Genomic DNA, 27,500 nt, shown 5'->3' with positions numbered 1-27,500 from the left:
AGGTGGCAGGCAGGTAAGGAGGAGGCTGCAGGGATTACAGAGGTGGCAGGCAGGTAAGGAGGAGGCTGCAGGGATTACAGAGGTGGCAGGCAGGTAAGGAGGAGGCTGCAGGGATTACAGAGGTGGCAGGCAGGTAAGGAGGAGGCTGCAGGGATAACAGAGGTGGCAGGCAGGTAAGGAGGAGGCTGCAGGGATTACAGAGGTGGCAGGCAGGTAAGGAGGAGGCTGCAGGGATTACAGAGGTGGCAGGCAGGTAAGGAGGAGGCTGCAGGGATTACAGAGGTGGCAGGCAGGTAAGGAGGAGGCTGCAGGGATAACAGAGGTGGCAGGCAGGTAAGGAGGAGGCTGCAGGGATTACAGAGGTGGCAGGCAGGTAAGGAGGAGGCTGCAGGGATAACAGAGGTGGCAGGCAGGTAAGGAGGAGGCTGCAGGGATAACAGAGGTGGCAGGCAGGTAAGGAGGAGGCTGCAGGGATTACAGAGGTGGCAGGCAGGTAAGGAGGAGGCTGCAGGGATTACAGAGGTGGCAGGCAGGTAAGGAGGAGGCTGCAGGGATTACAGAGGTGGCAGGCAGGTAAGGAGGAGGCTGCAGGGATAACAGAGGTGGCAGGCAGGTAAGGAGGAGGCTGCAGGGATAACAGAGGTGGCAGGCAGGTAAGGAGGAGGCTGCAGGGATTACAGAGGTGGCAGGCAGGTAAGGAGGAGGCTGCAGGGATTACAGAGGTGGCAGGCAGGTAAGGAGGAGGCTGCAGGGATTACAGAGGTGGCAGGCAGGTAAGGAGGAGGCTGCAGGGATTACAGAGGTGGCAGGCAGGTAAGGAGGAGGCTGCAGGGATTACAGAGGTGGCAGGCAGGTAAGGAGGAGGCTGCAGGGATTACAGAGGTGGCAGGCAGGTAAGGAGGAGGCTGCAGGGATTACAGAGGTGGCAGGCAGGTAAGGAGGAGGCTGCAGGGATTACAGAGGTGGCAGGCAGGTAAGGAGGAGGCTGCAGGGATTACAGAGGTGGCAGGCAGGTAAGGAGGAGGCTGCAGGGATTACAGAGGTGGCAGGCAGGTAAGGAGGAGGCTGCAGGGATTACAGAGGTGGCAGGCAGGTAAGGAGGAGGCTGCAGGGATTACAGAGGTGGCAGGCAGGTAAGGAGGAGGCTGCAGGGATTACAGAGGTGGCAGGCAGGTAAGGAGGAGGCTGCAGGGATTACAGAGGTGGCAGGCAGGTAAGGAGGAGGCTGCAGGGATTACAGAGGTGGCAGGCAGGTAAGGAGGAGGCTGCAGGGATTACAGAGGTGGCAGGCAGGTAAGGAGGAGGCTGCAGGGATTACAGAGGTGGCAGGCAGGTAAGGAGGAGGCTGCAGGGATTACAGAGGTGGCAGGCAGGTAAGGAGGAGGCTGCAGGGATTACAGAGGTGGCAGGCAGGTAAGGAGGAGGCTGCAGGGATTACAGAGGTGGCAGGCAGGTAAGGAGGAGGCTGCAGGGATTACAGAGGTGGCAGGCAGGTAAGGAGGAGGCTGCAGGGATTACAGAGGTGGCAGGCAGGTAAGGAGGAGGCTGCAGGGATTACAGAGGTGGCAGGCAGGTAAGGAGGAGGCTGCAGGGATTACAGAGGTGGCAGGCAGGTAAGGAGGAGGCTGCAGGGATTACAGAGGTGGCAGGCAGGTAAGGAGGAGGCTGCAGGGATTACAGAGGTGGCAGGCAGGTAAGGAGGAGGCTGCAGGGATTACAGAGGTGGCAGGCAGGTAAGGAGGAGGCTGCAGGGATTACAGAGGTGGCAGGCAGGTAAGGAGGAGGCTGCAGGGATTACAGAGGTGGCAGGCAGGTAAGGAGGAGGCTGCAGGGATTACAGAGGTGGCAGGCAGGTAAGGAGGAGGCTGCAGGGATTACAGAGGTGGCAGGCAGGTAAGGAGGAGGCTGCAGGGATTACAGAGGTGGCAGGCAGGTAAGGAGGAGGCTGCAGGGATTACAGAGGTGGCAGGCAGGTAAGGAGGAGGCTGCAGGGATTACAGAGGTGGCAGGCAGGTAAGGAGGAGGCTGCAGGGATTACAGAGGTGGCAGGCAGGTAAGGAGGAGGCTGCAGGGATTACAGAGGTGGCAGGCAGGTAAGGAGGAGGCTGCAGGGATTACAGAGGTGGCAGGCAGGTAAGGAGGAGGCTGCAGGGATTACAGAGGTGGCAGGCAGGTAAGGAGGAGGCTGCAGGGATTACAGAGGTGGCAGGCAGGTAAGGAGGAGGCTGCAGGGATTACAGAGGTGGCAGGCAGGTAAGGAGGAGGCTGCAGGGATTACAGAGGTGGCAGGCAGGTAAGGAGGAGGCTGCAGGGATTACAGAGGTGGCAGGCAGGTAAGGAGGAGGCTGCAGGGATTACAGAGGTGGCAGGCAGGTAAGGAGGAGGCTGCAGGGATTACAGAGGTGGCAGGCAGGTAAGGAGGAGGCTGCAGGGATTACAGAGGTGGCAGGCAGGTAAGGAGGAGGCTGCAGGGATTACAGAGGTGGCAGGCAGGTAAGGAGGAGGCTGCAGGGATTACAGAGGTGGCAGGCAGGTAAGGAGGAGGCTGCAGGGATTACAGAGGTGGCAGGCAGGTAAGGAGGAGGCTGCAGGGATTACAGAGGTGGCAGGCAGGTAAGGAGGAGGCTGCAGGGATTACAGAGGTGGCAGGCAGGTAAGGAGGAGGCTGCAGGGATAACAGAGGTGGCAGGCAGGTAAGGAGGAGGCTGCAGGGATTACAGAGGTGGCAGGCAGGTAAGGAGGAGGCTGCAGGGATTACAGAGGTGGCAGGCAGGTAAGGAGGAGGCTGCAGGGATTACAGAGGTGGCAGGCAGGTAAGGAGGAGGCTGCAGGGATTACAGAGGTGGCAGGCAGGTAAGGAGGAGGCTGCAGGGATTACAGAGGTGGCAGGCAGGTAAGGAGGAGGCTGCAGGGATTACAGAGGTGGCAGGCAGGTAAGGAGGAGGCTGCAGGGATTACAGAGGTGGCAGGCAGGTAAGGAGGAGGCTGCAGGGATTACAGAGGTGGCAGGCAGGTAAGGAGGAGGCTGCAGGGATTACAGAGGTGGCAGGCAGGTAAGGAGGAGGCTGCAGGGATTACAGAGGTGGCAGGCAGGTAAGGAGGAGGCTGCAGGGATTACAGAGGTGGCAGGCAGGTAAGGAGGAGGCTGCAGGGATTACAGAGGTGGCAGGCAGGTAAGGAGGAGGCTGCAGGGATTACAGAGGTGGCAGGCAGGTAAGGAGGAGGCTGCAGGGATTACAGAGGTGGCAGGCAGGTAAGGAGGAGGCTGCAGGGATTACAGAGGTGGCAGGCAGGTAAGGAGGAGGCTGCAGGGATTACAGAGGTGGCAGGCAGGTAAGGAGGAGGCTGCAGGGATTACAGAGGTGGCAGGCAGGTAAGGAGGAGGCTGCAGGGATTACAGAGGTGGCAGGCAGGTAAGGAGGAGGCTGCAGGGATTACAGAGGTGGCAGGCAGGTAAGGAGGAGGCTGCAGGGATTACAGAGGTGGCAGGCAGGTAAGGAGGAGGCTGCAGGGATTACAGAGGTGGCAGGCAGGTAAGGAGGAGGCTGCAGGGATTACAGAGGTGGCAGGCAGGTAAGGAGGAGGCTGCAGGGATTACAGAGGTGGCAGGCAGGTAAGGAGGAGGCTGCAGGGATTACAGAGGTGGCAGGCAGGTAAGGAGGAGGCTGCAGGGATTACAGAGGTGGCAGGCAGGTAAGGAGGAGGCTGCAGGGATTACAGAGGTGGCAGGCAGGTAAGGAGGAGGCTGCAGGGATTACAGAGGTGGCAGGCAGGTAAGGAGGAGGCTGCAGGGATTACAGAGGTGGCAGGCAGGTAAGGAGGAGGCTGCAGGGATTACAGAGGTGGCAGGCAGGTAAGGAGGAGGCTGCAGGGATTACAGAGGTGGCAGGCAGGTAAGGAGGAGGCTGCAGGGATTACAGAGGTGGCAGGCAGGTAAGGAGGAGGCTGCAGGGATTACAGAGGTGGCAGGCAGGTAAGGAGGAGGCTGCAGGGATTACAGAGGTGGCAGGCAGGTAAGGAGGAGGCTGCAGGGATTACAGAGGTGGCAGGCAGGTAAGGAGGAGGCTGCAGGGATTACAGAGGTGGCAGGCAGGTAAGGAGGAGGCTGCAGGGATTACAGAGGTGGCAGGCAGGTAAGGAGGAGGCTGCAGGGATTACAGAGGTGGCAGGCAGGTAAGGAGGAGGCTGCAGGGATTACAGAGGTGGCAGGCAGGTAAGGAGGAGGCTGCAGGGATTACAGAGGTGGCAGGCAGGTAAGGAGGAGGCTGCAGGGATTACAGAGGTGGCAGGCAGGTAAGGAGGAGGCTGCAGGGATACAGAGGTGGCAGGCAGGTAAGGAGGAGGCTGCAGGGATTACAGAGGTGGCAGGCAGGTAAGGAGGAGGCTGCAGGGATTACAGAGGTGGCAGGCAGGTAAGGAGGAGGCTGCAGGGATTACAGAGGTGGCAGGCAGGTAAGGAGGAGGCTGCAGGGATTACAGAGGTGGCAGGCAGGTAAGGAGGAGGCTGCAGGGGATTACAGAGGTGGCAGGCAGGTAAGGAGGAGGCTGCAGGGATTACAGAGGTGGCAGGCAGGTAAGGAGGAGGCTGCAGGGATTACAGAGGTGGCAGGCAGGTAAGGAGGAGGCTGCAGGGATTACAGAGGTGGCAGGCAGGTAAGGAGGAGGCTGCAGGGATAACAGAGGTGGCAGGCAGGTAAGGAGGAGGCTGCAGGGATTACAGAGGTGGCAGGCAGGTAAGGAGGAGGCTGCAGGGATTACAGAGGTGGCAGGCAGGTAAGGAGGAGGCTGCAGGGATTACAGAGGTGGCAGGCAGGTAAGGAGGAGGCTGCAGGGATTACAGAGGTGGCAGGCAGGTAAGGAGGAGGCTGCAGGGATAACAGAGGTGGCAGGCAGGTAAGGAGGAGGCTGCAGGGATAACAGAGGTGGCAGGCAGGTAAGGAGGAGGCTGCAGGGATTACAGAGGTGGCAGGCAGGTAAGGAGGAGGCTGCAGGGATTACAGAGGTGGCAGGCAGGTAAGGAGGAGGCTGCAGGGATTACAGAGGTGGCAGGCAGGTAAGGAGGAGGCTGCAGGGATTACAGAGGTGGCAGGCAGGTAAGGAGGAGGCTGCAGGAATTACAGAGGTGGCAGGCAGGTAAGGAGGAGGCTGCAGGGATAACAGAGGTGGCAGGCAGGTAAGGAGGAGGCTGCAGGGATAACAGAGGTGGCAGGCAGGTAAGGAGGAGGCTGCAGGGATAACAGAGGTGGCAGGCAGGTAAGGAGGAGGCTGCAGGGATAACAGAGGTGGCAGGCAGGTAAGGAGGAGGCTGCAGGGATAACAGAGGTGGCAGGCAGGTAAGGAGGAGGCTGCAGGGATTACAGAGGTGGCAGGCCGGTAAGGAGGAGGCTGCAGGGATAACAGAGGTGGCAGGCAGGTAAGGAGGAGGCTGCAGGGATTACAGAGGTGGCAGGCAGGTAAGGAGGAGGCTGCAGGGATTACAGCGTACAGACGTCCCAAATGGCTCTCTATTCTCTTTATAGTGTACTACTTATATAGGGCACTACCCTATGGGACCTGATCAAAAGTAGTGCACTATGAAGTGAATAGGAGGCCATTTGGGACGCAAAGGATCCAGCAAGACAGGAGGGTCTACTCTGCAGAGCATGACTCTCCCCAGGTCACTGACAGGCTCAGAACAGACAGTGGAGTCTACTCTGCAGAGCATGACTCTCCCCAGGTCACTGACAGGCTCAGAACAGACAGTGGAGTCTACTCTGCAGAGCATGACTCTCCCCAGGTCACTGACATGCTCAGAACAGACAGCGGAGCCTCTGAACCGTGTTTCTATGGCAACATAATGTTAGGACACTCTCCACTGTCTAAAACTGTCACACAGGGCTCCCTTCTCTTAGTCAGTTACCTTCCCTGTATCACATTCTACTAAGCTCTATTCAATGTCACATCGGATTATCTGTTGGCAAAGTTTTTGTTGTTGTTGTTGTGGCATTTTAAAAGAGAAATATGTCATGAAAAATGATACAGTACATTTAGTGTTGTCACCATACCAGAGAGTTATGACTTCAATATCCGTATCAGGTTCAGTATGATAATACTCCATACCATACTATCATAATACTCCATACCATACTATCATAATACTCCATACCATCATGATACTCCATACCATACTATCATAATACTCCATACCATCATGATACTCCATACCATCATAATACTCCATATCATCATAATACTCCATACCATCATAATACTCCATACCATCATAATACTCCATACCATCATGATACTCCATATCATCATAATACTCCATACCATCATAATACTCCATAACATCATAATACTCCATACCAGCATAATACTCCAAACCATCATGATACTCCATAACATCATAATACTCCATACCATCATGATACTCCATACCATCATAATACTCCATACCATCATAATACTCCATACCATGCTATCATAATACTCCATACCATCATGATACTCCATACCATCATAATACTCCATACCATCATAATACTCCATATCATCATAATACTCCATACCATCATAATACTCCATACCATCATGATACTCCATACCATCATAATACTCCATACCATCATAATACTCCATACCATCATAATACTCCATACCATCATGATACTCCATACCATCATGATACTCCATACCATCATAATACTCCATACCATCATGATACTCCATACCATCATAATACTCCATATCATCATAATACTCCATACCATCATGCTACTCCATACCATCATAATATTCAATACCATCATAATACTCCATACCATATCATCATAATACTCCATATCATCATAATACTCCATTCCATCATAATACTCCATACCATCATGATACTCCATAACATCATAATACTCCATACCATCATGATACTCCATACCATCATAATACTCCATACCATGCTATCATAATACTCCATACCATCATGATACTCCATACCATCATAATACTCCATACCATCATAATACTCCATAACATCATAATACTCCATACCATCATGATACTCCATACCATCATAATACTCCATACCATCATAATACTCCATACCATGCTATCATAATACTCCATACCATCATGATACTCCATACCATCATAATACTCCATACCATCATAATACTCCATATCATCATAATTCTCCATACCATCATAATACTCCATATCATCATAATACTCCATACCATCATGATACTCCATAACATCATAATACTCCATACCATCATGATACTCCATACCATCATAATACTCCATACCATCATAATACTCCATACCATCATAATACTCCATACCATCATGATACTCCATACCATCATGATACTCCATACCATCATAATACTCCATACCATCATGATACTCCATACCATCATAATACTCCATATCATCATAATACTCCATACCATCATGCTACTCCATACCATCATAATATTCAATACCATCATAATACTCCATACCATATCATCATAATACTCCATATCATCATAATACTCCATTCCATCATAATACTCCATACCATCATGATACTCCATAACATCATAATACTCCATACCATCATGATACTCCATAGCATCATAATACTCCATACCATCATAATACTCCATACCATCATAATATTCCATTACATCATGATACTCCATAACATCATAATACTCCATAACATCATAATACTCCATACCATATCATCATAATACTCCATACCATCATAATACTCCATACCATCATGATACTCCATACCATACCATCATGATACTCCATACCATCATAATACTCCATACCATCATAATACTCCATACCAGCATAATAATCCATACCATCATAATACTCCATACCATCATAATACTCTATACCATACCATCAAGATACTCCATACCAACATAATACTCCATACCATCATGATACGCATACCATCATAATACTCCATACCAGCATAATAATCCATACCAGCATAATACTCCATACCATCATAATACTCCATACCATCATAATACTCTATACCATACCATCATGATACTCCATAACATCATAATACTCCATACCATCATGATACTCCATACCATCATGATACTCCATACCATCATAATACTCCATACCATCATAATACTCCATACCATCATTATACTCCATATCATCATAATACTCCATACCATACCATCATGATACTCCATAACATCATAATACTCCATACCATCCTGGTACTCCATACCATCATAATACTCCATACCATCAAGATACTCCATACCAACATAATACTCCATACCATCATGGTACGCCATACCATCATAATACTCCATACCAGCATAATACTCCATACCAGCATGATTCTCCATACCATCATGATACTCCATACCATCATAATACTCTATACCATACCACAGATACCCATAACATCATAATACTCCATACCATCATGATACTCCATACATCATGATAACTCCTACCATCATAATACTCCATACCATCTGTTATACTCCATACCATCATTATAATCTCATATTAACATCATAATACTCCATACCATACCATCATGATACTCCATAACATCATAATACTCCATACCATCCTGGTACTTGACTTTGTTTTTACCAATCTAGCTACATAACATAAATTGTAATCATTTATTTGAATGGTATTTATCTCTATTGATAAACTAGGTAAATATGTAGCCTAGGCCTATGGACAATACAGGTGAATGCATATTCAATAGGGGTGTGTGCGTTGAGTTATTGAGCTTGTTTTAGCTGAGTTCACGGGGCTACAGACAATCTGTTTTCCTTCCATTTGGGACCTATTTTATTGTACTGATCAACAACATTTGTATAGAAGTAGCAATCTCTCTTTTAGACAGAGAATGTGCAAAGTTTGCTTTGCGCCTGGTGCTAATGCTGAATAAATCACAAGTGTATTTTATCATACTGTCTGAGTATTAACTCCGCATCAGCACGGTACTGCACCTAGCCAGAGATTTCCCTGAGATTATCATGTATTAACATGTATTGAATCATATAGACCTATTGTACTGAATCATATAGACCTACTGTACTGAATCATATAGACCTACTGTACTGAATCATATAGACCTATTGTACTGAATCATATAGACCTACTGTACTGAATCATATAGACCTACTGTACTGAATCATATAGACCTACTGTACTGAATCATATAGACCTATTGTACTGAATCATATAGACCTATTCTACTGAATCATATAGACCTATTGTACTGAATCATATATACCTATTGTACTGAATCATACAGACCTATTGTCCTGAATCATATAGACCTATTGTACTGAATCATGCAGACCTATTGTACTGAATCATACAGACCTATTGTCCTGAATCATATAGACCTATTGTACTGAATCATATAGACCTATTCTGAATCATATAGACCTATTGTACTGAATCATACAGACCTATTCTGAATCATGCACTAGGACTAAATCACCACAAACGTATTTAATGATGCTTATAGGAGTAGTGAAGCATCATTAATGATGCTTATAGGAGTAGTGAAGCAGCATCAGTACTGTACCTGGCCAGATATATAGGAGTAGTGAAGCATCATCAGTACTGTACCTGGCCAGATATATAGGAGTAGTGAAGCAGCATCAGTACTGTACCTGGCCAGATATATAGGAGTAGTGAAGCAGCATCTGTACTGTACCTGGCCAGATATATAGGAGTAGTGAAGCATCATCAGTACTGTACATGGCCAGATATATAGGAGTAGTGAAGCATCATCAGCACTGTACCTGGCCAGATATATAGGAGTAGTGAAGCATCATCAGCACTGTACCTGGCCAGATATATAGGAGTAGTGAAGCATCATCAGCACTGTACCTGGCCAGATATATAGGAGTAGTGAAGCATCATCAGCACTGTACCTGGCCAGATATATAGGAGTAGTGAAGCAGCATCAGCACTGTACCTGGCCAGATATATAGGAGTAGTGAAGCATCATCAGTACTGTACCTGGCCAGATATATAGGAGTAGTGAAGCATCATCAGCACTGTACCTGGCCAGATATAGGAGTAGTGAAGCATCATCAGTACTGTACCTGGCCAGATATATAGGAGTAGTGAAGCATCATCAGTACTGTACCTGGCCAGATATATAGGAGTAGTGAAGCAGCATCAGTACTGTACCTGGCCAGATATATAGGAGTAGTGAAGCATCATCAGTACTGTACCTGGCCAGATATATAGGAGTAGTGAAGCATCATCAGTACTGTACCTGGCCAGATATATAGGAGTAGTGAAGCAGCATCAGTACTGTACCTGGCCAGAGAGATATAGGAGTAGTGAAGCATCATCAGTACTGTACCTGGCCAGATATATAGGAGTAGTGAAGCATCATCAGTACTGTACCTGGCCAGATATATAGGAGTAGTGAAGCAGCATCAGTACTGTACCTGGCCAGATATATAGGAGTAGTGAAGCATCATCAGTACTGTACCTGGCCAGATATATAGGAGTAGTGAAGCATCATCAGTACTGTACCTGGCCAGATATATAGGAGTAGTGAAGCAGCATCAGTACTGTACCTGGCCAGATATATAGGAGTAGTGAAGCATCATCAGTACTGTACCTGGCCAGATATATAGGAGTAGTGAAGCAGCATCAGTACTGTACCTGGCCAGATATATAGGAGTAGTGAAGCATCATCAGTACTGTACCTGGCCAGATATTTCCCTGATGTCATGTTCCTGTTCTGGCTACTCTGTGTATCCATGCAGTTGGTGACGGAGGGGATGAGGGCTAGCTCAGGGGAGCGGTACGCAGCTGACCCCACCACCCGGGCCACCAGCTCCAGCCCATCCTGGACGTAATGATCGAGGGAGGGAGTCCCCATCCTGCCGTGGGCCAGCAGACCCGCCGGCAGCCCCTCGGTCCTCAGCTCCTCCACGTCCTGCGTGTCCCCCAACACCCAGTGGTACTCTGGCAGCATCAGGCCCAGCTTGGCCACCACGTTAAAGATCCTCTTGATGTCCCGGATGTCGCAGCCGAATGTTACGACCGTAGACGTTGACTCCTTGATGGACTCCAGGTATCCCTGCAGAGAGGTCTGGAAGTCGGCCTTGGAGACAGAGCTGTTGGGGTGAGATCCAGAGGAGGTACTGGAGGTGGTGATGTTGACCACAGAGCCCAGGTGGAACTTGGTGTTGTTACGGAGACGAACCAGGAAGCTGGAGACGTTCCACTCCTGACAGAGCAGGAGGCTGACGTCATACCAGCTGTTGATCACCAGCAGGGAGTAGAGCAGCTCAGCCTGTGGGAGGGCCGGGTTCTGCATCGGCATCTGGAAATGGAGAGGGTTCTGAAGGTAGGTAGAGAGAGGAAGGAAGGTAGGTAGGTAGGTAGGTATGAAGGGGGAGAGAGAGAGAGAGAGAGAGAGAGAGAGAGAGAGAGAGAGAGAGGTATTAGTGATATGCAAGCTAACCATGTCTAATTTATAGATGAACTATAACTGGCTGGCTATAATCAGTGTTTTTGCCCAGTGGGAAGAGACTAGGTCATCACTGATGCTGTTTTTATATATGTTTTATGGCACCAGGGCTTGGACTGAAACCTGTTTGGATTGATTTTAAGCACACTTCATTATTACAGCAGATGTCTGAGTCATGATACTGCTGCTGCTGATATCCTCTCTTCATACACCTCCCTCCTCTGGAATGTGTAGTTGTAACAGTTTGTAATCCTCTGGAATGTGTAGTTGTAACAGTTTGTAATCTTCTGGAATGTGTAGTTGTAACAGTTTGTAATCTTCTGGAATGTGTAGTTGTAACAGTTTGTAATCCTCTGGAATGTGTAGTTGTAACAGTGTGTAATCCTCTGGAATGTGTAGTTGTAACAGTTTGTAATCGTCTGGGATGTGTAGTTGTAACAGTGTGTAATCCTCTGGAATGTGTAGTTGTAACAGTTTGTAATCCTCTGGAATGTGTAGTTGTAACAGTTTGTAATCATCTAGAATGTGTAGTTGTAACAGTTTGTAATCCTCTGGAATGTGTAGTTGTAACAGTTTGTAATCTTCTGGAATGTGTAGTTGTAACAGTTTGTAATCTTCTGGAATGTGTAGTTGTAACAGTTTGTAATCATCTGGGATGTGTAGTTGTAACAGTTTGTAATCGTCTGGGATGTGTAGTTATAGCACATATTTTGGCAGTAGATTGCAAAGCAGCAGAAAGATCAATGCTGTAGTTAGTTGCCTTAGGCAGGTCAGCAAGTTTTATATTAGGCTAATTGACCCTAAATTCTGCCTAATGCAAAATCACTAAAATAAAGATTTTGCTAATTGCATTAATCTGCATAATCCTTCACCATTAACATGGACATTCAACTATTAGTATTCATCTGTATAATTTACTACAGAGTCTAAAAGGCTCTCCACTGTGATTTCACAGTCTACGCAGACGAAGCTACGGAGCTCCGTTTGCGTCCCTTTCCAGAAATTCAGCCGCATAAAAGTATGTACACTACCGGTCAGAAGTTTGGACACACCTCCTCATTCAAGGGTTTTTCTTTATTTTTACTATTTTCTACATTGTAGAATACTAGTGAAGACATCAAAACTATGAAATAACACATATGGAATCATGTAGTAACCAAAAAAGTTAAACAAATAAAATATATTTTATATTTGAGATTCTTCAAATAGCCACCCTTTGCCTTGATGCCAGCTTTGCACACTCTTGGCATTCTCTCAACCAGCTTCACCTGGAATGCTTTTCCAACAGTCTTGAAGGAGTTCCCACATATGCTGAGCACTTGTTGGCTGAGAAGAGAAACGACAGTACATAATTACTTTAAGACATGAAGGTCAGTCAATACGAAACATTTCAAGAACTTTGAAAGTTTCTTCAAGTGCAGTCGCAAAGACCATCAAGCGCTATGATGAAACTGGCTCTCATGAGGACCACCACAGGAATGGAAGACCCAGTGTTACCTCTGCTGCAGAGGATAAGTTCATTAGAGTTACCAGCCTCAGAAATTGCAGCCCAAATAAATGCTTCACAGAGTTCAAGTCACAGACACATCTCAACATCAACTGTTCAGATGGGACTGTGTGAATCAGGCCTTCATGTTCGAATTGCTGCAAAGAAACCACTACTAAAGGACACCAATAAGAAGAAGAGACCTGCTTGGGCCAAGAAACACGAGCAATGGACGTTAGACCGGTGGAAATGAGTCCAAATTGGAGATTTTTGGTTCCAACCGCCATGTGTTCGTGAGACGCGGTGTGGGTGAACGGATGATCTCTGCATGTGTATTTCCCACCGTAAAGCATGGAGGAGGAGGTGTTATGGTGTGGGGGTGCTTTGATGGTCACACTTAACCAGCATGGCTACCACAGCATTGTGAAGCAATACGCCATCCCATCTGGTTTGGGCTTAGTGAGATTATCATTTGTTTTTCAACAGGACAATGACCCAACACACCTCCAGGCTGTGTAAGGGCTATTTTACCAAGAAGGAGAGTGATGGAGTGCTGCATCAGATGACCTGGCCTCCACAATCCCCCGACCTCAACCAAATTGAGATGGTTTGGGATGAGTCGGACCGCAGAGAGAAGGAAAAGCAGCAAACAAGTGCTCAGCATATGTGGGAACTCCTTCAAGACTGTTAGAAAAGCATTCCAGGTGAAGCTGGTTGAGAGAATGACAAGAGTGTGCAAAACTGTCATCAAGGCAAAGGGTGGCTATTTGAAGAATCTCAAATATAAAATATATTTTGATTTGTTTAACACTTTTTTGGTTACTACATGATTCCATATGTGCTCTTTCATAGTTTTGATGTCTTCACTATTATTCTACAATGTAGAAAATAGTAAAAATAAAGAAAAACCCTTGAATGAGTAGGTGTTGTAAACGTTTTGACCGGTAGTGTATGTGTATATGTATAGAAATGTATATCTGGGGTGTTCTGGTCAGTGGGTGCTCTGGTCAGTGGGTGCCCTCGCCCCCACACGCCCCGAGACGCCGGCAAGGCAAGGCCCCGGCCCAAAGGGATTTTCCAAAGTCCCGCACAAAGCCCGGACGGGAAGCGAACACACCCATATCTACCAGGACCAGCACACACACCTCTCACATCATGAAACTACCAGGACCAACACACACACCTCTCACATCATGAAACTACCAGGACCAACACACACACCTCTCACATCATGAAACTACCAGGACCAACACACACACCTCTCACAGCATGAAACTACCAGGACCAACACACACACCTCTCACATCATGACACCAAACCACAAAACATAAATAGCTAAACGCAAAACATACAGTAATCCCATCCCCACCCGCACCCCTGATTGGAGGACCTTTATACCGTACATTTGGGTTTATAATTATTCCAACACTCATCAATTCCACCCTTCAGACAGCCACAGATCAACCCATCTTTCCCAGTAAATCATCACTCTACCATTTCCTCTCCCAATACATCCCTCCATTCTCCCATGGGGTCTCACTAGGGACTTGAACCTCCTCATCTGCAACATTTCCGCCCAAATGGCCCCCCAAAAATGAACATTTTACCCAAGAGCACAATTATGTTTCCTATTGACTGACTGTGGTCCTTCAAAATCCCCCCCGTGGAGATACAGTTTGCAGGTCCAACTGCATCCTGATATTATGGCATAACAACCATTCGTGGACCTGACTCCCCATCTGCAAGGCATTCCCTAATCAACTGACTGGACCTCAGTGCCAACTCTCCCACTTACACTGTGTTGCTCTCTCCTGCCACTGACTCCTCAGGAGAGTTACGGACCAGTGAAGAGACCACAGGTGGCCGCCATCTTTAACCTCCTGCCTGAGCGCCAGAGACACTAAAATCATCTGAAACTCTTTTGTTGTGCGTTTTACTCATTGCTGCTTGTGTAGTCGGACGGTCCCCGCTCTTTTCTGACAGGGGCTACACGCTGGGCTGACTGTTCAATACCCCATATACTGAGCATTATTTTTGTGGCGAGAATTTTTATATAATAGCTTAAATAGAAAATAACGAATTGCTGTATCAATTGTTGTTGTGTATATCAGTTCATCAACCCGATGACATGTGATTGTGGCATAGTTGTCAGCCCTCTTGACTGATACATTTTACGATTTATATTTGTAATTTTAAGCCATTTATGATTTTTAATTGGTGGCAGACACATTAATTCCTTTCTCTTTTAAGTAATTGCGTTTTCCATTTTTTTTTGTGGCAGAGCTGCGAAGAGTTGGTTATAAATTTGTATTGTCTCCATACACCTGGATTAATTGGTTGTAGTTCTACCGTCGTTGTTTACGATGTCATTCATAAACATATTATTATTATTATATAAACATGATACCTTGCATGGAGCTGACTCTGCAGATAGCACTACTGGGTGATCTGAAAAGTCATAGTCAATCGATCAATAATATTTACATCTACATTTACATTTTAGTCATTTAGCAGACGCTCTTATCCAGAGCGACTTACAGTTAGTGCATATATTATTTTATATTTTTCATACTGGCCCCCCGTGGGAATCGAACCCACAACCCTGGCGTTGCAAACACCATGTTTATTTTCAATTCACAAACTGTAGAAACAATGAGAATAGAAAGGGTTCAGAACTTTTGTAAAACATCACAGTACAGTTGAAAAATATATGGCAAATAGAAATCCAATATGGATGGTGTTACGAGATAGATGGGAGGTGTTGAATGGAGCTGAAGGATGGGACTAATAACAACAACTAATAACAACAAGATAACTAGTGTAAGACATGCTGTGTCCATAATAATATATAGGTTATATATTGTGAGCTTTTGTGAAAGAGCACAGTTAGAAAGATATGGCATATAGAAGCAAACCGGATGGACATCATGAAAATGATCGGAGGAAGTTCAGGAGTAAAAACAAACAAAATATAATTATTGACTGTGTCCATAAAATGTATAAGCTGGAAGTAGAGGCCTAAGCGTTGTTGTTCACTAGTTTACTCCAATTAGGGAAGGGGTGGTGGGGTTGGAAAGGAATACAGGGAAATAAAGGCACAATACAGTCAACATCAACACATTTACTGTTTTTATATCTTGTCATGAATATATTTCCACTAATATTTATTTATGCAATTCAACCTTTACAATTGTTCATGCACTGGTGCTTTTGTTTAGGAATACGGCGAATCATTTCACCTGTCCACCTGGCTGGTTATATTATTTATTAAGTACTATAACTCTGTTACTAATCGAATCTACAAATAAAGTTGATCAAATGGATTCCACTGTAATGTTTTCATTGTTAAGGGAAAATAAAATAAGATATATATATATACGGTTTGTCTAAGACTTTGTAGAATTATACCAAACATATCCTTTACTCTATCCAAACAAATAACTATTGTTGTAATGTTTTTAATTGATATATTTCCACTAATATTTCTTCATGCAATTCATCCTTTACAATAGTTTATGCACTATTCATCAAGCGTTGGTGCTTATGTTTGCACACCTTGCGGGTTGATATGCACCTGATGCGTTTGCTAAAGGATAAGCCCTGCAACGTCCTCAACGTTCTCTAGCGGGTACTTATAGACTGAAAGGCCAGACGGTTCTAGTGTTAAGGCCCAAACCCTGGTTGGTCAAGGGAAGGTGGATAGAATAGAACACTCATCAATAACTAACCCCTCATCCCCTCACTTTGAGCAGAGCAGAGTTGAGCTGAGCTGAGCTGAGCTGAGGTGAGCTGAGATGAGGTGAGCTGAGATGAGGTGAGCTGAGATGAGCTGAGGTGAGCTGAGGTGAGCTGAGATGAGCTGAGGTGAGCTGAGGTGAGGTGAGCTGAGATGAGCTGAGTTGAGCTGAGGTGAGCTGAGATGAGGTGAGCTGAGATGAGGTGAGCTAAGATGAGCTGAGGTGAGCTGAGGTGAATTGAGGTGAGCTGAGATGAGCTGAGGTGAGCTGAGGTGAGCTGAGATGAGCTGAGGTGAGTTAGGTGGTGTGTGTCCAAATGGCACCCTATTCCCTATATATTATATATCAAATCAAGTCAAATACACATATTTAGCAGATGTTATTGTGGGTGTAGCAAGATGCTTATGTTCCAAGCTCCAACAGTGCAGTAGTATCTAACAATTCATAACAATACACAAATCTAAAAGTAAAATAATGTAATTAAGAATATAAATATTTGGACGAGCAATGTTGACGTGGCATTGACTAAATTACAGTAGAATAGAATACAGTATATACAGTGGGGAGAACAAGTATTTGATACACTGCCGATTTTGCAGGTTTTCCTACTTACAAAGCATGTAGAGGTCTGTAATTTTTATCATAGGTACACTTCAACTGTGAGAGACGGAATCTAAAACAAAAATCTAGAAAATCACATTGTATGATTTTTAAGTAATTAATTTGCATTTTATTGCATGACATAAGTATTTGATCACCTACCAACCAGTAAGAATTCCGGCTCTCACAGACCTGTTTGTTTTTCTTTAAGAAGCCCTCCTGTTCTCCACTAATTACCTGTATTAACTGCACCTGTTTGAACTCGTTACCTGTATAAAAGACACCTGTCCACACACTCAATCAAACAGACTCCAACCTCTCCACAATGGCCAAGACCAGAGAGCTGTGTAAGGACATCAGGAATAAAATTGTAGACCTGCACAAGGCTGGGAAGGGCTACAGGACAATAGGCAAGCAGCTTGGTGAGAAGGCAACATTGCATCGTCTGTGGATCTATTGGGGCGGTAAGCAAATTGAAGTTGGTCTAAGGTGTCAGGTAAGGTAGAGGAGATATGATCCTTGACTAGTCTCTCAAAACATTTCACGATGACAGAAATGAGTGCTACGGGGCGATAGCCATTTAGTTTAGTTACCTTTGCTTTCTTGGGTAAAGGAACAATGGTGGACATCCTGAAGCATGTGGGGACAGCAGACTGGGATGGGGAGAGATTGAATATGTCCATAAACACTCCAGCCAGCTGGTCTGCGCATGCTCTGTAGACAATGACCCCAAGCATACTTCCAAAATTGTGGCAAAATGGCTTAAGGACAACAAAGTCAAGGTATTGGAGTGGCCATCACAAAGCCCTGACCTCAATCCTATAGAAAATGTGTGGACAGAACTGAAAAAGTGTGTGCGAGCAAGGAGGCCTACAAACCTGACTCAGTTACACCAGGTCTGTCAGGAAGAATGGGCCACAATTCACCCAATGTCACGTTCGTTGAATGACGGGTCAGAACTAGGCGCAGCGTGATATGCGTACATGTTTATTTTTAACTGTTAAACACACGACAAAACAACAAAGGAAACGAAACGTGAAGTCCAAGGTAGAACACACAACATACCTTAACCGGAACAAGATCCCACAACTAGACAGTGCTAATAGGCTGCCTAAGTATGATCTCCAATCAGAGACAACGAGCGATAGCTGCATCTGATTGGGAACCACACCGGCCAACATAGATCCACACATACTAGATATACAACATAGAATATATACAAACAAAGAACACACACACCCTGACTCAACATATAAGAGTCCCCTGAGTCAGGGCGTGACACCCAACTTATTGTGGGAAGCTTGTGGAAGGCTACGCGAAACGTTTGACCCAAGTTAAACAATTTAAAGGCAATGCTACCAAATACTAATTGAGTGTATGTAAACTTCTGACCCACTGGGAATGTGATGAAAGAAATAAAAGCTGAAATAAATCATTCTCTCTACTATTATTTTGACATTTCACATTCTTAAAATAAAATGGTGATCCTAACTGATCTAAGACAGGGAATTTTTACTAGCATTAAATGTCAGGAATTGTGAAAAACTGAGTTTAATTGTATTTGGCTAAGGTTTATGTAAACTTCCGACTTCAACTGTACACTGTTTGTATTTTACCATATTCCCAGTCACGTTGCCATGGTTAAATGCGGTGGTTCGTGCTTTCAGTTTTGCGCCAATGCTGCCATCTATCCACGGTCTCTGGTTTGGGTAGGTTTTAATAGTCACCATGGGAACAACATCCCCTATACACATTCCTGATGAACTCATTCACCGTGTCCGTGTATATGTCAATGTTATTCTCAGAGGCTACCCAGAAAATATCCCAGTCCGCATGATCAAAACAATCTTGAAGCATGGATTCCAATTGGTCAGACCAGCGTTGAATAGACCTTAGCACGAGTACTTCCTGTTTGAGTTTCTGCCTATAGGAAGGGAGGAGCATAATGGAGTTGTGATCTGATTTGCCGAAGGGAGGGCGGGGGAGGGCCTTGTAGGCATCTCGAAAGGGGGAGTAGCAGTGATCTAATGTTTTTCCAGAGCGAGTACTACAGTCAATGTGTTGATAGAACTTCTGTAGCGTTTTCCTCAAATTTGCTTAGTTAAAATCCCCAGCTACAATAAATGCGTCCTCAGGATATGTGGTTTCCAGTTTGCACAAAGTCCAAAGTAGTTATTTGAGGGCCGTCATGGTATCGGCTTGAGGGGGAATATACACGGCTGTGACTATAACCGAAGAGAAATCTCTTGGGAGGTAATACGGTCGGCATTTCATTGTGAAGTATTCTAGGTCGGGTGAACAAAAGGACTTGAGTTTCTGTGTGTTATCACAATCACACCATGAGTAGTTAATCATGAAACATACACGACTGCCTTTCTTCTTCCCTGAGAGTTCTTTATTCCTGTCTGCGCGATGAACTGAGAACCCAGCTGGCTGTATGGACGTGGACAGTACATCCCGAGAGAGCCATGATTCTGTGAAACAGAGTATGTTACAGTCCCTTACATCTCTCTGGAAGGAGATCCTCGCCCTGAGCTCGTCTACTTTATTGTCCAGGCACTGAACATTAGCGAGTAATATACTCGGAAGCGGTGGATGGTGTGCAAGCCTCCTTAGTCAGACTAGAAGTCCACTTTGAATACCTCTTCTCCGCCGGTGGCATCTTGAAGCAGCCTCTGGGTGGTACGAACAAAGGATCCAATTCGAGAAAGTCGTATTCCTGGTCGTAATGCTGGTGAGTTACCGCCGCTCTGATATCCAAAAGTTATTTCCGGCTGTATGCAATAACACAAAAAACGTTTCTGGGCTAATAATGTAAGAAATAACACACACAAAAAAACAAAATACTGGAAAGTTGCTTAGGAGCTAGAAGCAGAGCTTCCATGTCTGTCGGCGCCATCTAGACACAACGATAGCTCTTGTCAAAAGTAGTGCACCATACACGGAATAGGGTGCCATTTGGGACACATGCGTGGTCTGAAGATGAGGTGGTGGTCTTTCCAGAGAGGCAGGATGAGAAGCTTAGTGAGGCTGGGTAATTTCCCCAGGGGGCCGGTCTACCTCCTGTAATTAACAGACAGAAAACAGGCTAAACTACTCACACTAAAGAAGAGCTCTTCATTCCTTCATGAATGTATCTCCAGATGTCAGATGAAAGACAGGACGTCATGCCAGTTTAGCAGCATATTAAAATATGAGTCCCCATTGACCTGATAGTAGCGGGGATCAGTTAATTAGGAGATAAAGTCCTACTCTAGACACCTTTTCAGCTCATTTGTCACCTGATTTCCTTAACAGAAGGCACATGTCAATAGCTGGTCCAGGTAAGTCATGACATACTGTAGCAGAGTCAACATGTACAGGACAGGCTACCAGAGTCAACATGTCCAGGACAGGCTACCAGAGTCAACATGTCCAGGACAGGCTACCAGAGTCAACATGTACAGTACAGGCTACCAGAGTCAACATGTACAGGACAGGCTACCAGAGTCAACATGTACAGGACAGGCTACCAGAGTCAACATGTACAGGACAGGCTACCAGAGTCAACATGTAGAGTACAGGCTACCAGAGTCAACATGTCCAGTACAGGCTACCAGAGTCAACATGTCCAGTACAGGCTACCAGAGTCAACATGTCCAGGACAGGCTACCAGAGTCAACATGTCCAGGACAGGCTACCAGAGTCAACATGTACAGTACAGGCTACCAGAGTCAACATGTACAGGACAGGCTACCAGAGTCAACATGTACAGTACAGGCTACCAGAGTCAACATGTACAGTACCAGCTACCAGAGTCAACATGTACAGGACAGGCTACCAGAGTCAACATGTACAGTACCGGCTACCAGAGTCAACATGTAGAGTACAGGCTACCAGAGTCAACATGTAGAGTACAGGCTACCAGAGTCAACATGTACAGTACAGGCTACCAGAGTCAACATGTACAGAACAGGCTACCAGAGTCAACATGTACAGAACAGGCTACCAGAGTCAACATGCACAGTACAGGCTACCAGAGTCAACATGTCCAGTACAGGCTACCAGAGTCAACATGTAGAGTACAGGCTACCAGAGTCAACATGTACAGAACAGGCTACCAGAGTCAACATGTACAGTACCGGCTACCAGAGTCAACATGTCCAGGACAGGCTACCAGAGTCAACATGTCCAGGACAGGCTACCAGAGTCAACATGTCCAGGACAGGCTACCAGAGTCAACATGTACAGAACAGGCTACCAGAGTCAACATGTACAGGACAGGCTACCAGAGTCAACATGTACAGGACAGGCTACCAGAGTCAACATGTACAGTACAGGCTACCAGAGTCAACATGTACAGTACCAGCTACCAGAGTCAACATGTACAGTACCGGCTACCAGAGTCAACATGTACAGTACCGGCTACCAGAGTCAACATGTACAGAACAGGCTACCAGAGTCAACATGTACAGGACAGGCTACCAGAGTCAACATGTACAGTACCGGCTACCAGAGTCAACATGTACAGTACAGGCTACCAGAGTCAACATGTCCAGGACAGGCTACCAGAGTCAACATGTACAGTACAGGCTACCAGAGTCAACATGTACAGTACAGGCTACCAGAGTCAACATGTACAGTACAGGCTACCAGAGTCAACATGTACAGTACAGGCTACCAGAGTCAACATGTCCAGGACAGGCTACCAGAGTCAACATGTACAGTACAGGCTACCAGAGTCAACATGTACAGTACAGGCTACCAGAGTCAACATGTACAGTACAGGCTACCAGAGTCAACATGTACAGTACAGGCTACCAGGGTCAACATGTACAGTACAGGCTACCAGAGTCAACATGTACAGTACAGGCTACCAGAGTCAACATGTACAGGACAGGCTACCAGAGTCAACATGTACAGGACAGGCTACCAGAGTCAACATGTACAGTACAGGCTACCAGAGTCAACATGTACAGGACAGGCTACCAGAGTCAACATGTACAGTACAGGCTACCAGAGTCAACATGCACAGTACAGGCTACCAGAGTCAACATGTACAGAACAGGCTACCAGAGTCAACACATGTACAGGACAGGCTACCAGAGTCAACATGCACAGTACAGGCTACCAGAGTCAACATGTACAGTACCAGCTACCAGAGTCAACATGTACAGTACCAGCTACCAGAGTCAACATGTACAGTACCAGCTACCAGAGTCAACATGTACAGTACCGGCTACCAGAGTCAACATGTACAGTACAGGCTACCAGAGTCAACATGTACAGTACAGGCTACCAGAGTCAACATGTACAGTACCGGCTACCAGAGTCAACATGTACAGTACAGGCTACCAGAGTCAACATGTACAGTACCGGCTACCAGAGTCAACATGCACAGTACAGGCTACCAGAGTCAACATGCACAGTACAGGCTACCAGAGTCAACATGTACAGTACAGGCTACCAGAGTCAACATGTACAGTACCAGCTACCAGAGTCAACATGTACAGGACAGGCTACCAGAGTCAACATGTACAGTACCAGCTACCAGAGTCAACATGTACAGGACAGGCTACCAGAGTCAACATGTCCAGGACAGGCTACCAGGGTCAACATGTACAGTACAGGCTACCAGAGTCAACATGTACAGTACCAGCTACCAGAGTCAACATGTACAGGACAGGCTACCAGAGTCAACATGTACAGTACCAGCTACCAGAGTCAACATGTACAGGACAGGCTACCAGAGTCAACATGTACAGGACAGGCTACCAGAGTCAACATGTACAGGACAGGCTACCAGAGTCAACATGTACAGTACCGGCTACCAGAGTCAACATGTACAGTACAGGCTACCAGAGTCAACATGTACAGTACAGGCTACCAGAGTCAACATGTACAGAACAGGCTACCAGAGTCAACATGTACAGTACAGGCTACCAGAGTCAACATGTACAGAACAGGCTACCAGAGTCAACATGTACAGTACAGGCTACCAGAGTCAACATGTACAGTACAGGCTACCAGAGTCAACATGTACAGTACCAGCTACCAGAGTCAACATGTACAGGACAGGCTACCAGAGTCAACATGTACAGTACAGGCTACCAGAGTCAACATGTACAGTACAGGCTACCAGAGTCAACATGTACAGTACAGGCTACCAGAGTCAACATGTGTGCACATCCAACCCACTGCCGTTCTGATTTGCCCTTTACTGATTCCTCTACACTGTCCCATCTCAATAAAACACAAAACCTTAAAACATAGAAGACATAAACATAAAAAAAGACTGACAGCAATGAAGTTTGCAAGAGCACATATAGATCAGTAACCAGAATATTAGCCCTGCAGTGTATAACCTGAATATTAGCCATGCAGTGAGTATTACAGTCTGACAGACACAGTCAGTAACCAGAATATTAGCCCTGCAGTGTATAACCAGAATATTAGCCCTGCAGTGAGTATTACAGTCTGACAGACACAGTCAGTAACCAGAATATTAGCCCTGCAGTGTATAACCAGAATATTAGCCCTGCAGTGTATAACCAGAATATTAGCCCTGCAGTGTATAACCAGAATATTAGCCCTGCAGTGAGTATTACAGTCTGACAGACACAGTCAGTAACCAGAATATTAGCCCTGCAGTGTATAACCAGAATATTAGCCCTGCAGTGAGTATTACAGTCTGACAGACACAGTCAGTAACCAGAATATTAGCCCTGCAGTGTATAACCAGAATATTATCCCTGCAGTGAGTATTACAGTCTGACAGACACAGTCAGTAACCAGAATATTAGCCCTGCAGTGTATAACCAGAATATTAGCCCTGCAGTGAGTATTACAGTCTGACAGACACAGTCAATAACCAGAATATTAGCCCTGCAGTGAGTATTACAGTCTGACAGACACAGTCAATAACCAGAATATTAGCCCTGCAGTGAGTATTACAGTCTGACAGACACAGTCAATAACCAGAATATTAGCCCTGCAGTGAGTATTACAGTCTGACAGACACAGTCAATAACCAGAATATTAGCCCTGCAGTGAGTATTACAGTCTGACAGACACAGTCAGTAACCAGAATATTAGCCCTTCAGTGTATAACCTGAATATTAGCGCTGCAGTGTATAACCAGAATATTAGCGCTGCAGTGTATAACCTGAATATTAGCGCTGCAGTGTATAACCTGAATATTAGCGCTGCAGTGTATAACCTCAATATTAGCGCTGCAGTGTATAACCTGAATATTAGCGCTGCAGTGTATAACCAGAATATTAGCGCTGCAGTGTATAACCAGAATATTAGCCCTGCAGTGTGTAACCAGAATATTAGCGCTGCAGTGTATAACCAGAATATTAGCGCTGCAGTGTATAACCTGAATATTAGCGCTGCAGTGTATAACCTGAATATTAGCGCTGCAGTGTATAACCTCAATATTAGCGCTGCAGTGTATAACCTGAATATTAGCGCTGCAGTGTATAACCAGAATATTAGCGCTGCAGTGTATAACCAGAATATTAGCCCTGCAGTGTGTAACCAGAATATTAGCGCTGCAGTGTATAACCTGAATATTAGCGCTGCAGTGTATAACCAGAATATTAGCGCTGCAGTGTATAACCTCAATATTAGCGCTGCAGTGTATAACCTGAATATTAGCGCTGCAGTGTATAACCAGAATATTAGCGCTGCAGTGTATAACCAGAATATTAGCGCTGCAGTGTATAACCTGAATATTAGCCCTGCAGTGTGTAACCAGAATATTAGCGCTGCAGTGTATAACCTCAATATTAGCGCTGCAGTGTATAACCTGAATATTAGCGCTGCAGTGTATAACCAGAATATTAGCGCTGCAGTGTATAACCAGAATATTAGCCCTGCAGTGTATAACCAGAATATTAGCGCTGCAGTGTGTAACCAGAATATTAGCGCTGCAGTGTTTTTACAGTCTTGTAAATCAGTATAAAAGTAGGACAAACTCAGTGATCTTGATGTTAGAGTGTCCGCCCTGAGATTGGAAGTTTGGGTATGACCATCCTTTTGGGATGACCCCGGCCGAGACACTAAAATTGTCTCTCTGCTTGGCACTCAGAATGAATCAGATGGGGTGGGGGTAATGCCCTGCGAAAGACTAGTGTCCTACCCAGGGGTTCTACTTGTACATGGAGCTGTCTCATGCTATGAAGTTGCCTCACACCCTGCAGTTCATTATGTGCTCTGACAAGGATTATTTGTATATGTCTGGGGTCTTTCTTCAATTCTGAGATCCAACCTGACTCAGATGAACCTGACTCATATAACCCTGACTTAGATAAACCTGACTTGGATAAACCTGACTTAGATGACTCCCCACACACACATGCTATCTATGGTCCCAGCTTGTGGCATGGCTCCCAGAACCCGTCAAGTTAACTAATGACAGAACCCTTCCGGTTAACCAATTACAGAACCCTTCCGGTTAACTAATTACAGAACCCTTCCGGTTAACTAATTACAGAACCCTTCCGGTTAACTAATTACAGAACCCTTCCGGTTAACTAATTACAGAACCCTTCCGGTTAACTAATTACAGAACCCTTCCGGTTAACTAATGACAGAACCCTTCCGGTTAACTAATGACAGAACCCTTCCGGTTAACTAATGACAGAACCCTTCCGGTTAACTAATGACAGAACCCTTCCGGTTAACTAATGACAGAACCCTTCCGGTTAACTAATGACAGAACCCTTCCGGTTAACTAATGACAGAACCCTTCTGGTTAACTAATGACAGAATCCATCCGGTTAACTAATTATAAATTGATTTGCATTTTAATGAGGGAAATAAGTATTTCACCCCTCTGCAAAACATGACTTAGTACTTGGTGGCAAAACCCTTGTTCGCAATCACAGAGGTCAGACGTTTCTTGTAGTTGCCCACAAGGTTTGCACACATCTCAGGAGGGATTTTGTCCCACTCCTCTTTGCAGATCTTCTACAAGTCATTAAGGTTTCGAGCCTGACGTTTGGCAACTCAAACCTTCAGCTCCCTCCACAGATTTTCTATGGGATTAAGGTATGGAGACTGGCTAGGCCACTTCAGGACCTTAATGTGCTTCTTCTTGAGCCACTCCTTTGTTGCTTTGGCCGTGTGTTTTGGGTCATTGTCATGCTGGAATACCCATCCACGACCCACTTCAATGGCCTGGCTGAGGGAAGGAGGTTCTTACCCAAGATTTGACGGTACATGGCCCCGTCCATTGTCCCTTTGATGCGGTGAAGTTGTCCTGTCCCCGTAGAAGAAAAACACCCCCAAAGCATAATGTTTCCACCTCCATGTTTGACAGTGGGGATGGTGTTCTTGGGGTCATAGGCAGCATTCCTTCTCCTCCAAACACGGCGAGTTGAGTTGATGGCGTAGAGCTTGATTTTGGTCTCATCTGACCACAACACTTTCACCCAGTTCTCCTCTGAATCATTCAGATGTTCATTGGCAAACTTCAGACGGGCCTGTATATGTGCTTTCTTGAGCAGGGGGACCTTGCGGGCGCTGCAGGATTTCAGTTCTTCACGGCGTAGTGTGTTACCAATAGTTTTCTTGGTGACTATGGTCCCAGCTGCCTTGAGATCATTGACAAGATCTTCCTGTGTAGTTCTGGGCTGATTCCTCATGATCATTGCAACTCCACGATGTGAGATCTTGCATGGAGCCCCAGGCCGAGGGACATTGACAGGTCTTTTGTGTTTCTTCCATTTGCGAATAATCGCACCAACTGTTGTCACCTTCTCACCAAGCTGCTTGGCGATGGTCTTGTAGCCCATTCCAGCCTTGTGTAGGTCTACAATCTTGTCCCTGACATCCTTGTAGAGCTCTTTGGTCTTGGCCATGATGGAGAGTTTGGAATCTGATTGATTGATTGCTTCTGTGGACAGGTGTCTTTTATACAGGTAACAAGCAGAGATTAGGAGCACTCCCTTTAAGAGTGTGCTCCTAATCTCAGCTCGTTACCTGTATAAAATACACCTGGGAGCCAGAAATCTTTCTGTTTGAGAGGGGGTCAAAAACTTATTTCCCTCATTAAAATGCAAATCAATTTATAACATTTTTGACATGCGTTTTTCTGGATTTTTTTGTTGTTATTCTGTCTCTCACTGTTCAAATAAACCTACCATTAAAATTATAGACTGACCATGTCTTTGTCAGTGGGCAAACGTCCAAAATCAGCAGGGGATCA

At 46.0% G+C, this 27,500-nt stretch overlaps 1 protein-coding gene across 1 annotated transcript in view; it reads right to left on the bottom strand.

Moving 5' to 3' along the window:
• Window positions 1-27,500, bottom strand: part of LOC121574502 (glutamate receptor ionotropic, NMDA 3A) — a 100,938-nt gene that overhangs the window by 33,134 nt on the left and 40,304 nt on the right. The window contains exon 3 of the mRNA XM_045222752.1: window positions 10,713-11,353. Coding sequence (XP_045078687.1) covers window positions 10,713-11,353 — 641 coding nt within the window. The remainder of the gene's footprint in view (window positions 1-10,712; window positions 11,354-27,500) is intronic.

Source organism: Coregonus clupeaformis, chromosome 9, assembly GCF_020615455.1.
Source record: "Coregonus clupeaformis isolate EN_2021a chromosome 9, ASM2061545v1, whole genome shotgun sequence".
In the NCBI taxonomy this organism is placed as follows: Eukaryota; Metazoa; Chordata; class Actinopteri; order Salmoniformes; family Salmonidae; genus Coregonus; species Coregonus clupeaformis.
Note: the sequence above shows the minus strand (reverse complement) of the source record. Positions and strands in the feature narration are given on the sequence as shown.